Source organism: Mastomys coucha, unplaced genomic scaffold, assembly GCF_008632895.1.
Source record: "Mastomys coucha isolate ucsf_1 unplaced genomic scaffold, UCSF_Mcou_1 pScaffold21, whole genome shotgun sequence".
Classification (NCBI taxonomy): domain Eukaryota; kingdom Metazoa; phylum Chordata; class Mammalia; order Rodentia; family Muridae; genus Mastomys; species Mastomys coucha.
In genome coordinates this window covers 178465319-178481955 of record NW_022196904.1, presented here as the reverse complement: position 1 = coordinate 178481955, position 16637 = coordinate 178465319, and the positions used below count along the sequence as shown (strand labels likewise).

Genomic DNA, 16637 nt, shown 5'->3' with positions numbered 1-16637 from the left:
CCAGGCTGGCCTCGAACTCAGAAACCCGCTTGCCTCTGCCTCCCAAGTGCTGGGGGGATTAAAGGCGTGCGCCACCACCGCCCGGCAATTACTGTCTTTTCTGAAATGCATACCAATGTACTTTTCTTTCCCTACTGCACTGGCTAGCATTTTCAGAACAACGTCTATAAATCAAACCTGACATAGCTGTCTTTAGTGAAAGTAGTTTTGTTCTACCAGTGAACACAAAGAGTTTTGTACACATGCATACAGGAAACAACCCTCATTTATCGGCTCACAGGGAACTTTCACAAAGCCAAGCCTTGACTGTAAGGGGAGCAATGAACTTTCGCTGCCCCTGACTTTTTTTCCCCTTAGGGTCAGTCAGGATCCCCCAACACCATTTTGCTGGCTGACAGACATGCCCCGTTCTCCCAACAGCTCAGAAGCTATTAATAGACACTGGGTTCTGGGTGGTATTTCTTAACATCCACCTTGACCCACTTAGTACTTGGGACAGAAAAAGTCTTCTGTTTTTTGTTTTGTTTTGTTATAATTCCCTCTTGCTCCAGTCTCATAAACACCCTTCGATGGCAGAAGCCTTACTGGAAAGCTACTTAGCTACTATTAGGTGGTGCTGATGCGGGAGTGTGCCTTGGCTCTGTGATTTCCCTTCTCTGAGACGCAGTGAGTGAAGCCAGTTCTCTGTAGCTTCAGCTCAGATGTGTGTTCGCAGGTGCATGTGTGCGCATATGCGCATGTGTGTTTACATGTGTGCACGTGTGAGTGTGTGTGTGTCTCCCAACCCGGGTTCCCTTTATCCCATCCAGAATTCTTCCTCTAGACTGACTCATCTCCCTTCCTTCTTGGCATGCGTTCATCTAACCTGATTTCCTCTCCTTCTTCAGTTCTTTCAGTAACTTTTCTATTTGCTTCTTTCTGTCTCTTCATCTCTGTCTCCGCAGAGCTGGAAGTCTGTACTGATCTTCATCTCATTTCACAAGCCCCACCCCACCCCACCCCAGACTCACGGTCTCAACCATGCCACATACATAAGCACAAGCACTGGGCTATCCAGCCCCTCCTAGAAAGCTCAGTCAGAAAGCAGTAAGGCCTGAGCATCTGCACACACCACCAAGCCTATCAAGACTCCTGGGTTGAGCCATAGGGCTGAGATGCCCAGAGCTCTCCAGCCTTGGCTAAGGACACTGTAAATAACAATATAAATCAGCTGGACACGGTAGTTGACTCCTTTAATCTCAACACTCAGAAGGCAGAATTGGATTTCGGTAAATTCAAGGCCGGCGTGGCCTACAGAATGAGTTCCAGGACAGCCAGGGCTATGTAGACAGATCTTGTCTCAAATAAATAAAGCAAGCAACCAACCAACAACAAAATCGGAGGTCCAGAATCTATCCTACAGCTACAGATTTAGGGTCTCTGGAGCCAGGATTCAAAGGTCTGCACTTTACAGTGAGGCTAGTGAGAGATGCCCAGCAAGGTAAACCTACCCTGGCTGTGGCTGACATCATGGCGAGGGCTGGCTTCCTAGGCTGAGGATGCCAAAGGGAAAAACCGAGAATGGATCGAGTGTAGACACACCTCTCTCGGACAGTGCATGACTGAATGTGACCAGCCCTCACACTCCTGCCTTCCCCACCCCCTCACGAGGTTTGCCAATCAAACCCCATGTTCCCTTCGGTTGCCTCCTTCTCCTCATGTGCTCACTCACGGTAAGGTATACCTATCCTATAGAACAAGCCTCGGAGTGGGACTTAATACAAGCCCACATCCTCTAACCCTTTCAAACTGCCTCTTCCTGAAAAGAAAGGTCCGGAGCCCTGCAATCTTATCCCGAAGGCTGCCTGCCTGCTCAGGCAGTCCCCCACTCTGATGCAGGCAATGGCCCAAGAAGACACGAAGACGGTGTTTGGGATGTTTGTTTGTTTGTTTTTCTGTTTTTGAGACAGCTTGCTATGAAGCTCTGGCTGATCTGAAACTCAACATGCACACCAGGTTAGCCTCGAACTTGCAGAGATCCTCCTGCCTCTGCTTCCTAAACGCTATGATTACAGATGTGCACCACCACAACCAGCCAGCCCGACTTTCATGAAGAGCCACAAGCAGCCAGCCACGAGGGAACCGAGTCTCAGAAAGTTCCCTGCCCCCACCCCCTTTAACACAACCTCTGGGGGTGAAAGGCTCTGGCCAAGGTGTGTGTCTTTTGAGTTCTTCTGAGTTCATCCCTCTCTTCCCCACACATCCGTGGACCAAATGCTTCCGCCCCGCCTAGAACTCACCTAAGCCTAGAAAGACCATCCTGAACTGGGGGATGGCACCCGGCACTCACCGAGGATGCGAACCTGCGTGATGGCGCCGTGCAGGCTGAAGAGCATCCAGAGGGGCTGCGAGGCGTCCACGCACAGCTGCATGCCGGCCGCCGCGCCGTTGTGACTCAGGTGCAGCTCTCCGTCCGCGTTGACCACCAGGCCCAGGATGTCGCCACTGTGCAGAGGCCCCGGCACGCGACACACCGCCCAGAACTCCTTGCGGTCCACCAGGGCCTCGGGGCTGAAGGGCAGGTCGCCGGGCCGCAGCGTGCCAGGGTCACACGTGGTGACCCCGAAGGACAGCGCGCCCGCTCGCGCGCCGCCCGAGCGCGTGACCTTGATGAAGATGGTCTCGGCCACGCGCACCGGCCGGCTGGTGAAGACGAGCGCGCGCTCGTCGCGCCCGTGCTCCAGGCGCGCCACCGTCTGCTCGTCCAGGATGCGGACGTGCGCGCCGGCGCGCAGCGGGTGGAAGCGCAGGTCGCCGTCCAGCTGTGCCGGCAGCGCGCGGCTGTGCTGAGAGTTGAGCGAGTTCTGAGGGATGGGGCAGCCGGCGGGCGGTACGCCGTCGTCGCCGTCCGCTCCCGGCACGTTGAGGTCGCACAGGCTCACGGACAGGCGCGCCTCGTCCGCCTCGCACCGCAGTGACGGCCGCCGCAGCGCGGTGAAGGAGCGCGGCCGCAGGCAGTCGGGCAGCACCAGCTCGCTGTCTGCGGCGGGAGAGGTGGGGGGGGTGGGGGGGCGGGGGGCGAGAGACAGAGCGACCGTCACCGTCCCACAGCGGTCGCGCAGCATGCGCCACCAGCACTCAAGAGGCTACTGCTCGGGTGCGAGGGGAATCTACCCTCTAGACAAAAGCATGCGGCTTTTGGAAGACACCAACCTGAAGGGCATCTAATTGCTTCTAAGTGCTCCCCCGGCTAGCAAGTCCCTTCTCTTTACTGCCTCCAGTAACCCTGCAGAACTTGTAGAACTTTAAAACCTATTGATGTTTTATTTTTCTGAGAAAGAGTCTCCTGCCCCGGCCTAGCCTAGAACTCAGTGTGTGCGGTGGTGCCTGCTAAGATTTACAGTCTCACAAAGAATTTTGTTTGTTAGCAATGGGTTGATTTCCTCTATCTCCAGCCCCTCCCTCCACGAAAGAAAAGGGTTCCTTAAATTCTAACCCCTAGGACTTTCCGACTTCAAGCTTAACTAGAATGGAGTGGCTTCTATGTGTGTGTGTGTGCATGTGTGCACATGCATGATGAGCCAAAGGTCAACCTAGGTAGGGTTTCTCAGACACTGTCCACCTTCTTGTTGTTGTTTGAGAAGGTTTCTTTCTGGCCTGAAACTGGCCGAATAGACTGGGCTGGCTAGTTCAAAAGCTCCAGGGACCCTCCTGTTTCACCGGATATCTCCAGCAGTGGGATTATAAACACACCAGTACATCCTGCCTTTGGAAGACAACAAACTCAGGTACTCATTGCTTCTGCCCACATAGCTGTCTCCCCAATCCTCAGAGTGGCTTTCAGGCAATAAGCATTTGTCACGGGCACCGCCGATACTGTAACACTCTAGGAAGCCAGAAAGGACACTTGTCCCCAGTTTCTTCATATAAAACTATGACACGGAAAGCCAATACTCACCCTTTGAGGTCACAACTGCCACATAAAGGCATTACAGCAGATAGAAGTTAAATAAAATCTGAGAAACAGAGCTTTCTGAGAGCAGCCTCACTGAGCACCAACCCCACGTCACTAGTCCAGACAAGTCATTCCAGACCGAGGTTTGAAGAAGATACACTCCAGCAAAAAGGAAAACACAGCTCTGCCAGTTAGCCCACCGCCCAGAGAAAAAGCATTTTCCCTATTTGGATTGTAGCATAACAGATTCTTTTAAATGTATTTTTAGTGTTTCCGATGCAAAGGTTGAGTTCTACTATATAAACAATAATGTTTAAGCCTTCGTGGATAATACACCATTTTGAAAATGTGATAGCTTTGACCCATCTCCTTAGAACACTGTCACTAAAGTCTGTGGATAACATTAGGGCATCCATGAAGTTGTATTAAGCCTTCTATGGGCATGGGCTTCAGGCTCAAACCCCTGCTGCACATTTCCTTTCGCTTTATTTATTTATTTATTTATTGGCTTTTCGAGACAGGGTTTCTCTGCTGTCCTGGAACTCACTCTGTAGACCAGGTTGGCCTTGAACTTAGAAATCCTCCTGCTTCTGCCTCCCAAGCGCTGGAATTAAAGGCGTGCGCCACCACTGCCCGGCATAACATCTTTTTTTAATTACTGTCTCGAACACTTCTTCATGCCAACAGCTGTTTCCAGCCATGTTCTTTTAATGGGTATTGCTATCCCTGCTCTACGGACCTGTAACTTACAGTGACAGTAATGACATGTGCCATAGATGACCCCTGCATGATATCCTTGGAGCAGCCCATGGGGCCATCCCACCGTATGCAGATCTGGGGTGTTGGGTGTCAGCCACCATGTACGGAGACTCAGTACTGGAGCATCGTCCAATGCCACACTCATTTCTGATGGAACCCTTTTTTGCAGAGTTCGTGTCCCTAAATCTGATTGGCACCACTATAAGCCACACCATAACCTCTGCCTTCTCAAGTGTTCAAGTCTTCCAGCGCAGCCTGGGACACTAAGCCAGCAAGAGCAGCTGCCACGATTGGCCTTCCACAGAGTCTCTAAAGCCTTGTGCTCCGCTCCCCTCTCCCTGCCCCTTCTAGCAGCCATGTTATCTGGACTCAGGAGGTCATGTGCCACCCTCCCTCTAAATCTCAGGCTGCTCCAAAAGTCTCCTGGGCCTGGCTGGTTGGGGTTTCCCAGCATTGCGCTGGCAAGGAGGAGGGAGCCAACCAGAAAACTCGATTATTCCAGGGAATTGACTCTGACAAAGATGGCCATGGCTTGGAGGCTGGGGACTGCGCAGAGGCAGAGGTGATGGGAAGCCTTGGACAGGAAGGAAAAGGAGGTCAATGGAGGGACACATTGGTGGGGAGGGCCTGGGCCCGGAGAACCAGCTTCTGTCGCCTGGTCCCTGGGGATTCCAGTGCTTGTCTTGTGGGGACTCTGGGGGAGTTAGGAGAAGAGAGGAGCAGGGAACATCTGGGAGGAGAGGAATCAGTTGTTCAGAGATGCCCAGCCATGGCTTATGGGAACGATCTCACATGGGCTGCCCCGTACTCTCAGGACTGTGTGTTCCGAGTCCTGGAGCTGGGCAGGCTGTGGGATAGTTCACAGTAGCCCAAGCCAAATCTGTGGACATGATTTACAAAAGTTGCTCAGAGAGCAGAAAAGGACTTGGCCTCCGAGGGGTTGGCCTCTCTCAAACCGAACTCTTCCTTTCTGTATCTATGTCACCACACTGGCGCTCTGAGCCAATGCCGAAGACACCTCTCCACCATCTGGATGATTGCACACACACCTTCCCACCACTTAGAGGGCTCCAGATGTGCCCCGAGATGCTCAAGGCACAGGGTGACTACCATGTTCGGGGTCACGTACATTCTACTTTAGATGACAGCCAACAACCAAAGAGTATTTTGGGTCTCATTTGGTTGGGTCTTGTAACCAGATCCATATACTGGTAAGCGGTATACTAATAGGAACCGAATTGAGGGTGATGAATTTGAAGTCATCAGCCTGGGTTCGGGTCTTGACTTTGCCATCTCTTTATGAGCAGTGTGGCCTGGGACACATAGCACAGCCTCATGAGACCCCTTTGCTTCAGCTGGAATAGACATGTCTGATTTACAGAAAGCTGGATACCGAGGCGCATCTTGGAAGGACATTGCAGGGATGTGATATAAGACCCACTGGGCACCTGGTCAAGCACCTGGCCCACGTGACCTTATGTCAATACAAGCCACTGTGTCCATGTTTCCACGGACCTGAGGGCACTCATGACCAGGTGTTAAATGTTCTGCCTGGTACTTAGCTGGTGGCCTGGGAGGGTCCCAAGGTGTTCTCTTGGGTTTGGAGGCTGGCCACCCATCTCCATGCTAGCTCCCTCGGGGGCCTTTTTCCTCTGCCGTGCAGTGGGTGTTCTGTGTCTCAGGTTGCAGCTTTTTGTAAGCAGCATGCCTGCCTTGACAGGTTCTGACAGGTTCTGACAGGCCAAGGCAGGCAGAGCCCCTGTTGCTCAGATAATTTCAGATACTAGCATTTTGGCCTAGGAGGGTGTGGCCAGTGGTAAAGCACATGCCTAGCACGCACAAGGCTCTGGGTTCAATGCCCAGAGCCACACACATGCCCACCACACAAATATATTGCTCATGCTGTCTATAGACACACAGGTCACCTTGGGCACCCAGGAAATACTCTTTGAATGAAATAACTGACTGAAAACCCAGGAGAAGCAGCTAGACTATGGAGGCTAACGGGGAAGGAATGAGAGGGTGAACGGAGAGAGGAACAGACAGACAGACAGACATCGCTAGGAAGTGGCCTTGTTGGAAATGTTGCTGAGCTGGGAGCTGTGGCTCAGGAACAGCTGGGAGTGGCTAGGCCCAGCCTAAGAACATCTCCCCTTCCTCCCCGGCACTCGGCACTCGGCCGGAGCAGCTGTGGGCGGCCAGCAGGCTCCAAATAATTGTCCTAGCATCGGGTCAGCTGTGCAAGGCCCCGAAATAGCTGCAACTTGAGACACAGAGCACCCCACCGCACGGCGGAGGCAGCAAAAGGGCCCCGAGTAAAGTAAGCACGCAGACGGGCCACAGCTGTGTGCACCCCCCCCCCAATCCAAGAGAACTCCTTGGGACTCCCCCAGAGCAAGGGTAACCTGGAACCACGAGCCATGGCATGGACCCCACATTTGGAAGCCACACATTATATAACCAGTGCTGGAGCCACGCTGCCCGCTCAAGAGGGGTTAGCAATGGAGCCAGATGTGGCGTAAGACCTTGAAAGGAGCTGCTCAACCATTGTGCTTCACGTCCCTTTGGTGCCTGCCAATTCTGGTGCCTGGCAATGGTTCTGGTCCAGAACAGTAATAACCAGGTCCTACGAGGTTATGTACTGTACTGACTCGTCGGGAGAAGACAAGCCAGGACCTGTGTCTTGGGAATCGGCAGACAACTAGTTTGGGCTTAGAGAAGGAAGAATCCAAATTAGACATGGATACAGTAATCTTACTTAGCATCTCAGATTAAAAAGGTGCTCAAAGAAAGTGAGGAGGTAAGGGACTAGGCAGCTTCTCACACAGCCGTGCCTAGAACGCCCCTGTGAACAGAAAGCTCACCACCTCAGAAAGCTTCCTAGCCCGTCTCTATATAACTCTGTCAGAAGGTAGCTCTCCTTGGGCAAGGCACACAGCTCAACTGGGAGGGTGCTAACTAGACGGGAAGCTCTGCGTTTGATATTCAGAACCTGGCTAGCAGACACGGTGGTGCACACTTGTAACCCAGGTACTCCAGAGGTGGGAGCAAAAGCATCAGAAGTTCAAGGTCAAGATCAAGGTTATCCACCCTAAAGTGGAGTCTGAAGTCAAACCCGGTCTTGAAAAAGAAAAGCTTTCCTCATTTGGATTTTTGTGTGGTAGATTATCATACCTCAGGGAGGACTCTTGGAGTCTCTTTTTGGGGGGATAACTGTCACCTTGAATAAAGCTCTCCAACTCTGACCGAGTGGGGTCATCTCATCCTCTGTTTCAGAGAGGGTCAGGGAGGGACTTTGCCTCAGCAGCAGGACAGGCAGCTGGTGAAAGGCATGTGAGGTATAATATTGCAGGCAAGTTCATAGACGTCAACCTGAGCCAGGCCATGGGGAACACAGGCTGGTGATGAGAGCCATGGGCTAGCTCTCATTCAGAGGCCACCCATCCCTGGGACACATAGCTGGCTGCATAGGGGGCTGCATAGGGTGACCGAGGGAGGGTTTTAACACGGCCACAGGGGGCCTCCTTTGAAGCTGGGCCACCACCAGCCCAGCCTCCTGTTTGTTTGGCTTCTCACAGCCGCAGCACTGGGTAATCTTTAACCGCGGGCTGCAGCAGCCAGCCCCTGTTTGGAAGGGGCTGCCAGCACATTCACTGACTCCATAAACATCGGACTGCTGGTCTGACCCAGGCAGGGGAAGGAGCCGTGGAGGCGGTACACAGCTCAGATGGACCTCCGGGCAGTGCTCTGAAAACCACACTGGCCTCTGCGCTCTCCTTTTAAACTTCATGATGGGCCGCCCAGAAAAAGCAAACACGATTTCTGAGGCCCCCGAGGGAATCACAGGCTGTTCCAGAATCACTTGAAGTCAGACGCCTGGGTAGAATCGCAGGAGCCTTGATGTAGCTGCTCTCAAACTTTTGTGGCTTCGTTTGGTTGTTGTCTTTTTTGTGTGCGGTTGAATTTGGTTTTGCGTTCTTAGTTTTTGAGATAGGACTTTGTATCTCAGGATAGCCTGGAACTTACAGCAATCCATCTGCCTCAGCCTTCCGATGGCTAGAAAGGCAGGTGTGAATGGGGACACCTACTTCAAGTGCTTCATTTTTTAAGGCAGGGATGGATATCTTTGTTCCAGCGATACTTCATGGTTGAAGTCTGGCAGGAAGGCACCATGGCCCTCTTTCCTCGTGCCTCTTCACTTCACTGCCTCAGAAATGTCCTGGAGAGCACTGCGGTTCTAAGGAACTCCACTGGAGACCCACAGATCGCATCCCAGGAAACTGATTGCGAGGTTTTCCTTCACACTAAAAGACTGCATGGAGTTTTTTTTCTATTTGGTAATGGTGATGGTGATGGTGATGGCGACCGTGGCAAACATGGCAAACTGAGTATTCTTTTTTAAGCTACAGATAAAACCACTTCTCACATCATAAACACTTTCCTGGTTTTGTGAGCTTCTGCAGATACCTGTGAGCTAAGTAGAGCATGTCTAATTATGCCCAAGGAATCCAGAGTCCAAGGCAAGAGACTGGGAATTACCCACAGCCCCCAAGCAGCTGGGTCAGGTCTTAATCTGGAAAGGAGAAGCTCTCTCTTGCTTCTGAAATGAGGGCCTGGCCCCCGTTGTACAGGACCCAGCTCCTTCCTTCCCTCAGATTCCACTATGACCCTCTTATCCCTGCAAGCCTTACCAAGGCCCTAGAACTACATCTGGAGGCAAGGACACACTAGGTAGAAGTGTGGCATTGCCTTTTTTGTAGGTGACAGACAGTCCCTGCTTGGCAATCCCATGGACGTGATCTCATGCTGCCCAGGCTGGACTGCTTTGGGACAGGAGACCAGATGAAGCACTTGAAAATCTGTGAAGAGCACAGGCGGTCAGACCTGCCCACCCTGCTGAGTCAGATACCCTGGGATCCCCTTACCTCTTTCCCAGACCAATACCTCTGAAACTCTGGCCAGCACCCTTCCTACCTTGAGCTCCAGACACAACAGGTCCCCAATGAGCACCTGGAGGAGGCCACTGGGACCTAAGAGGGACTCACAGTTGGTGAGGCTGGAAGGCAATGCTGCCTAGGCCCCTGGTTCAGACAAGCCATTACCCCCTGAGATCCTTAGACCTCTCTGTCAAACACGTACAACACCTTCCCCTGCGCACAGAGAGTGCACACCGCATTAGAAAGCAGGACGATGCACCATGCAAACCACTTAGACCTGCACACGCCCCAGGTGCTCAGGGGGGAGGTACACATGCTGCCCAAGGGGAGAGAGCAAAGTCCAGGTGGAGGAGGGGAGGGCTTGGTGCCCAGACCTTGACACAGCTGGCAAGATTTGAAGTGATAAGAAGAAAATACCTGGGAGGGTCTCTGAAGAAGGAACAGTAAGACTTGGGGGTAGAAGGAACATTGGATTTGAAATAGGGTCTCCTGTAGCCCGGGCTGGCCTCGAATTCAATATATATCTGAGTATGACTTCATCTTCCTGCCTCGGCTTCCCATGTGTGTACGCTGCCTTACCCAACTGAATTATTCTTATTAAGTGAAAAGAAAAGGAGAATGTGGGGGGGGGGGAGGCGAGAGGGAGAGAGAGAGGGAGAGAGAGAGAGGAGCTCTCACTAGCATCCCCAGTGGTCTACCCCTCTACCCTACCTGGAAACCAGCACAGGCTTCTTAAACTACAATTGGCCTCTTGAACCAGCAGCTAAGGCTGGACAGAAACATTGGTTTAGCCAGGGACACAGCAAGTCCCCCCAGATGGCAGCGCAGCCCTCAGCTATGGACAGCACACCTGGGACACAATGCAGCCCCTGGGCCTCGTCTCCAGAGGCTGAGGAGTCTCTCAGGGCAAGGCTGCAAAAACTGGACCACTGCCCTGAATAAGCAGCCCCTTAGATCTGGCCCAGTGCCATGCCACCTGAGTCTCCGCCCAGGCCTGGAAATATACTTCAGGGAGAGAAGCAGAAGGGACTGAACTGCTGTAAGCCCGCACTTCCAGCCCTCTCGCATTGGCCACTGCCACTCAGACTGGCACCAGGTCTGCTCGCACCGACCTCATGTCCAGACTGGTTGGGGGAATCTACATCCAGACTCTCTCCACCTTGTGTGGGCCTGGCCCTCCTCCACTATCAGCCACAGTTTCTATTAAATACCCAGACAGCACAGGGACCACAAGGACATTTAATCCGAAGCTCTCTTTCTGTGTGCCCAGTTGCCAGTTGTACACAACCCTCATGGTCACAAGTAGCCTGCTGCCTTTCCTCTTCAGGCCCCTCCCAGGACGGGCTCCCCTGTTGGTTCGTTCCCCCACTCTATGCCAACATAACCCATTTATGACTAAATTGTTCTACAACTACATTCTTTTTGTTTTGTCTTGTTTTGTTTTTTCGAGACAGGGTTTCTCTGTGTAGCCCTGGCTGTCCTGGAACTCACTCTGTAGTCCAGGCTGGCCTCGAACTCAGAAATCCGCCTGCTTCTGCCTCCCAAGTGCTGGGATTAAAGGCATGCACCGCCACTGCCCAGCTTACAACTCCATTCTTTTAACCTGAGCAAGTCCTCCAAGATTATTGCTAGTGGCATCCTACAGTTGTATGCTCTGGGTCACACTTAATTGCAGAATCAGAGTTGGACCACTTTGCACCTGGTGATATGGCATGACCCTTGGTGTAAAAGTCCTCCAGATCAGGAGCTGGGTTCTCAATTCTTGTCTCAGCCTCTCTCCTCTGTAGAGAGCCCAGGCCGTGGCATGATATCCAAGAGACCTTGAGAGTGGAGTCTGGACTCACCAGCCTTTTGTAAGATCATAGCTGCTCTTTCCAAGTCCTCCCCCGCTACCCCTTTGGAGAACACAAAGTCTCATGTAGTCCAGGCTGGCCTAGAACTCACAATCCTCCTACCTCAGCCTCCTAAGTGCTGAGATTACAGGCCTGTGTTCCACACCAAGTTAGCATTTCTAAGAGAAATAAGGAGACCACAGGAAACTAGGATAGGAGTTTATCTGTTCTTGTATTAATCACCCCATAAAACTTGTGTTTATTTGGTTGCTGGCAGGCACTTCTTCCTGGAGGTAGGAAGCTGTTATTCTTGGAGATACCACCCCAGGTCTGGGCCAGGGCACCCACAGAAAAGAGGGTGAGCTACTGAGCTCCAGCACATAGGGAAATGGAGTCAGCCTTGATGATTGTGTCTGAGCTGCAGCGGAGGAGGGGGAGACCCCAGCTCTCACTGTCCACTTCTTCAGGGACATGGCATTCATCTGGGGACGGGCTCAAATACCTAATGTATGCCTACTACATGCACAGTGTGCCAGGTGCTTGGGTACACACCTGTGCTCTGAAGACCAGACAGGTAAGGTGTGGAGTCCCCACACAGAAGCTGGAGGGGACAGGGCCAAGCCTGGAGGAAGTTCCTAAAGGTCACATCACCTCTGGGGGATAATCATCCCAGGAAAGACTGGCCCACCCTCAGAGCCCACCAAGAAAGGAAACAATGCCCTTCAAAGGAGAGACAGCTGCTAGGAGGGGGACAATGGAAGATTCAGAAATGTTGAGCATGGTAGCCCAGGCCTAGAACCCCAGAACTTGGCAAGAGTGCCGTCAGGGCCACCTTAGAGGCCCAGAGGGGTCCCCGCCTTCATCCCTACCCTCTCTCATCATCCATGCCACCCAACTCCTCCCTGTCTCTATCCCTCCCCGCTCTGTCTCTCCTGTTTTATACATACACACAAATCAATTTAGGAGGGGCAAAAAAAAAAAAAAAAAGAGCTATTTTAATCTGCTAATTGACTTTAGGGGCCATAATCCCCGTTTGGAAATGCCAGGGATCATGGTGATTTACGGGCAGGACAGCCATCACAGGCTTCGGCCTTATCGAGTATGCAGAGTCGCCTGTGGGGAGATCCAAGGGTGAGCGAACCACTCGGAGCAAACCCATGTATAGTCACAGAGAGGGTGTGGGTCAGGCTGGGTTGGACAGCCTGGGCTCCAGTGCCAGCATGAGGCCCTGCTGCTGATTCATCCCCAGCTTCCTTCCCCATCTATCCCCCAGTGCCCTCAGGAGCGGAGCCCCATGCCACTAGGCACCCTCCTCCCCATCCCACAGTCTCCTGGAATGGTAGGTCCAGCTTGGGACCCCTCTTTCAAGAAACCATAGACCTGAGCCTCCCTTGACATCCTGCCTCCCTTTTCTGTTTAAACCTGCTGAAGGGGCACAGGAAAGGCACCGCTTTATCGTGGAACTCCTTGTTCAGACCCAGCTCGGCCACATCCCTACATGGGCAGGCCAGGCCTTCTTCAAACCTCAGTCTTCTCCCTGCCAAATGGGGATGAAAAACACTCTCCTAGGCCTGCAGAGAGGCCGAGTGTCCTAATGACGGCAGCGGCTGGGTAGACGAAAAGGACTCTATGACCACAGAGGTTAGCAATTTACCACCCTTCCAGGTTGTATGTTGATTGAGTCCTGGTGTCTCTTTTGCTTCCCTAACTGTGCAGTGAGCCTGGGACTGTCTGAGGGTAGGGCTGGTCTCCTTTGGCCCCACCCACCTGTTCTTTTCTTCAGTTAACAAGTCCCAGCCCTCCTTCCCCTTCAACCAGTCTCCACTCTCCCCTCCCATCCTGCAACCTTCCCCCAGCAAGGCTTGGATGAGATAGTCTCCTCCGAAGCAGGGGTTCTCCGCCTTCCTACTCTGCAACCTTCGAATACAATTCTTCACGATGTGGTGACCCCCAACAGTAAAACAGCTTTCATTCTATAACTGATTTTGCTACTGTTATGAATTGTAACATACATATGTGACTTCTGATGCTCTTAGGTGACCCTTGTGAAAGGGTTGTTGGACCACCACTCCCCCTAAAGAGGTTGTGGACCCACAGGTTGAGAACCGCTGCTCTAAAGAGAACTAGAAGTGTAAGACCCAAGTCCCTTCCTCAAAGGAACTCCTGTCCTGGGGGGAAGTAGACACAAGGCTCCCTGAGACGGCAGAGGATAGAAAATTAAATTCTACCCAGAGGCCTCAGGGAGGAAACAGCTTCCAAGCTGGGCTTTCAGGCCAGAGTGGATCCTGTGAGCAAGGGCACTCTTGGACCTGGTGGGATAGGCTTGTCATCTCAGCCACTTAGGAGGCTGAGGCAGGAGAATGACAAGTTCACAGGCAGCCTGGGCAACCCAGTGAGACCCTGTCTCAAAAGGAAGAGAACAGATCTCCCGCTCAGTGATAGAACACTTGCCAAGTAGGCTGGAGGCCCTGGGTCTGGTTCTCACTCCTGGGAGGAGGAAGGAGTATTCTTTGCTTAGGGAGGACGAAGAGTATCGCTTGCCCCTCCTTCGTCCCTCATCCAACAAGACCTTCTCAAGGGCAGGAAGTCGTTCATTCTCTGCCTCCCACCATGTGTCATGGGACTCGCAGACATTTTTCCAAGCACGTGGTTGAGTCTGGACTGGGTGAGTGGGGTTGGGGCTCACACGTAAGCTTTGGAATTCCACTGCCTTACAGTGTGAGACCCAGGAGGCACCAGGACAGCAGGAGGGACTCCTGTGGACCTTGGGTGGAGCATCGTCTTCCCCAGGATAGGAAGGGATTACTGACAGCCACTAGCCACTACTGTGTGCCAGCTGGTCCTCGCACTTCCATCCTTTGAGAATTCTAAAGAGTTTTCAACACAGTACAGATGGGCCCGTTACCTGGCTGCAGGCGCCCTCACGCTGCATCCAAGCCTGATCTCTCTGGCTAAGGCACGTAATTTCTGTCTAATAGAGGTCTCAGGGGGACCCAGTACATACAGGAAGTTGGGGAGGCCTCCCAGCCATCCCGGATACCCTTCTTCGGTAGCTGTCACCAGGAATAGCTCGTTTGGGCGCTCAATATGTCAGCGTGAATGCAGGCACACTTTTATTGGCTTGAAAGACAGAAAGTTCCCAAACTGCTAGTTAGTAAAAACAGCCTCCTGATGTTTGGAACGTGACATACAGGCTTCTGGCGGTTACCCAGGCTTTTACTTTCACAGTCCCGTCTTAGGCAAGGGAAAGCATTCGCAAAGCATTCACAACTTCTAGGCTTAGAGGTCAGAAAGGAAACCAGAAGCCAGGTTTGAACCCCACTTAGGGCATTTCTCTCTGCAAGGGAAAGGAGGCAAGGACGGGGACAGGAGCAGCAAGTGTTGGCTAGACATAGCTTTGATACCTAGGACAGTGCCAGCTCACTTTACAACTTTATAACTCTTCCCGTGGCCCATTTTCCAGATGAGGGAGTGGAGGCTTGGTCAGCCTCTGCCTGTATGTAGAGTTCACACGCCTGCAAGCACACATTTGAGTATCTATGTGCACGTTCGTCAAGATGGGAAGACGGGCTGGGCTATACTCTCACCTCCATTACCAGCTCACCCTACACAGCCAGATTCTCTGTGGCCCTTGGCAGTCCTGGCGAGTTCCATGGCCGGGAAGTCTGCCCCTTGCTGCTCAGGTCCAGCATATCTTCTAATGTCCCCATGGTAGGTCCTATAGGCTATTTGTCCTGTCCCTCCGAGAGGCCTGAGCCTCCTCCCCTCTCTCGTCCCCTTACCATCCCTACAGCAAGCTCTTAGATAAGGATGAAGCCCGGGTGCCAGAGGAACTGTAGGCCAGGGCTAGGGCTTAGTTAAGGGCTGGAAAGGCCCAGTATGGAGAGTTGGCTCCACCACTCATCCATGAGACACTTAGCATCCTCGAATGTGAGTCTCCTCCAATAGTGTCCCAGGGTTGCTATGAGACACACCTAGGCTTCCATTGACAGTGGTTACTGAGAGCAGCATTAACTTCAACAGGGCATGAACAAGGCTGCCATTCCTGGTGAGGAAAAGTTGCTCCCAAGTCAGAGAGCACCCCGAGGGAGGGCCCGTGTGAGTTACAATCTCGCTATGCCTCACTTGCCAAAGCTATGGCCAGGAACGGGACACTGCACTTCACGGGAAAGCCATAAAGTTGTTCCTGGGCCCCTAGCTTTATGGATGCCACCAGCAGCCACCACGACTCCTGGGAATGAAGGTCAGTCCCAGCCCCTGCAACTAACGGAGCAGAGAGAAGTCACTACTCACCTAGCAGCTGGACACCCCGTGTGAGGCCGTAGACATCCACCAGGGCCCAGAGCGGGTCCGCCGTCCGGACCCCACTGAAGAAAAGCATAGCAGCTGACTCGTTGATCCGGTAGAAGACGCGGCCCTTCCTGTCCACCCAGAAGGCAATGATGTTGCCCTCGTTGGCAAACTCCTCAGGCAACGCTTTGGCCCAGAAGCCACTCTGAGACACCAGGTCAGGGCAGGCGTACTTGGGCAGTGAGTCGGGGTGGATGCGGGAAGGGTCCTTGCTGGTGAAGCCAAGTCGCAGGGCCCCACTCCAGCAGCATTGCTTCTTGGTGATCTGGCCACAGGGAGTGAGGAGCCTCAGCCTCGCCTCCTTGGTCAGACGACCGACCGAGGGGGAAAGGGGTGGGCTCTCTTTGGATCACCCTCCACTAACACTTGGGAGTGTCCTACAGTCAGGAAACTCACTGTGTGGCTCATTCCCTCCCACCACCCAGCCCAGGGGGCGGGCCTTCCTATAGGTTGGCGAAGGCCACGCCCGCTGAGTCTTGCTCCCGGGGAAGGCTGGGAGAGGAGAAAGGATGAGAGATGGGCAAGGAGAGGGGCAGGTTGGTAGCAGAACGGCAGACTCTGGCAGTAAAGAGGTCAAAGGTCAAAGGCAGGGGTCCGGGGTGCCCACCTTCAGCCGGACTTGCTCGTAGATGAGCACCGGGCGGTTACTGAAGGTGATGGCATTGCAGAAGCTGGCCTGCCTCTTGACGGCCTTGTGGCTGAGGTCCATGAGGATCTGGGAGCCCTTAGTGTGGGGGTGGAAGAGCAGCGGCGTGGCCGGGAGCCCCCCACCTGACAGCGCAGGCGGGCAATGCTTCTGCTTGTGATGGCATCGGTGAGAGGGGA

At 53.1% G+C, this 16637-nt stretch overlaps 1 protein-coding gene across 1 annotated transcript in view; it reads right to left on the bottom strand.

The window, feature by feature from the left end:
* The window catches only part of Neurl1 (neuralized E3 ubiquitin protein ligase 1), a gene marked incomplete at its 5' end in the record, with an annotated part of 20758 nt that extends 4126 nt beyond the window's left edge, over window positions 1-16632 (bottom strand). The window contains 3 exons of the mRNA XM_031385008.1: window positions 2330-3019; window positions 15756-16077; window positions 16420-16632. Coding sequence (XP_031240868.1) covers window positions 2330-3019; window positions 15756-16077; window positions 16420-16632 — 1225 coding nt within the window. The remainder of the gene's footprint in view (window positions 1-2329; window positions 3020-15755; window positions 16078-16419) is intronic.
* Between the last annotated feature and the right edge of the window lie 5 nt (window positions 16633-16637).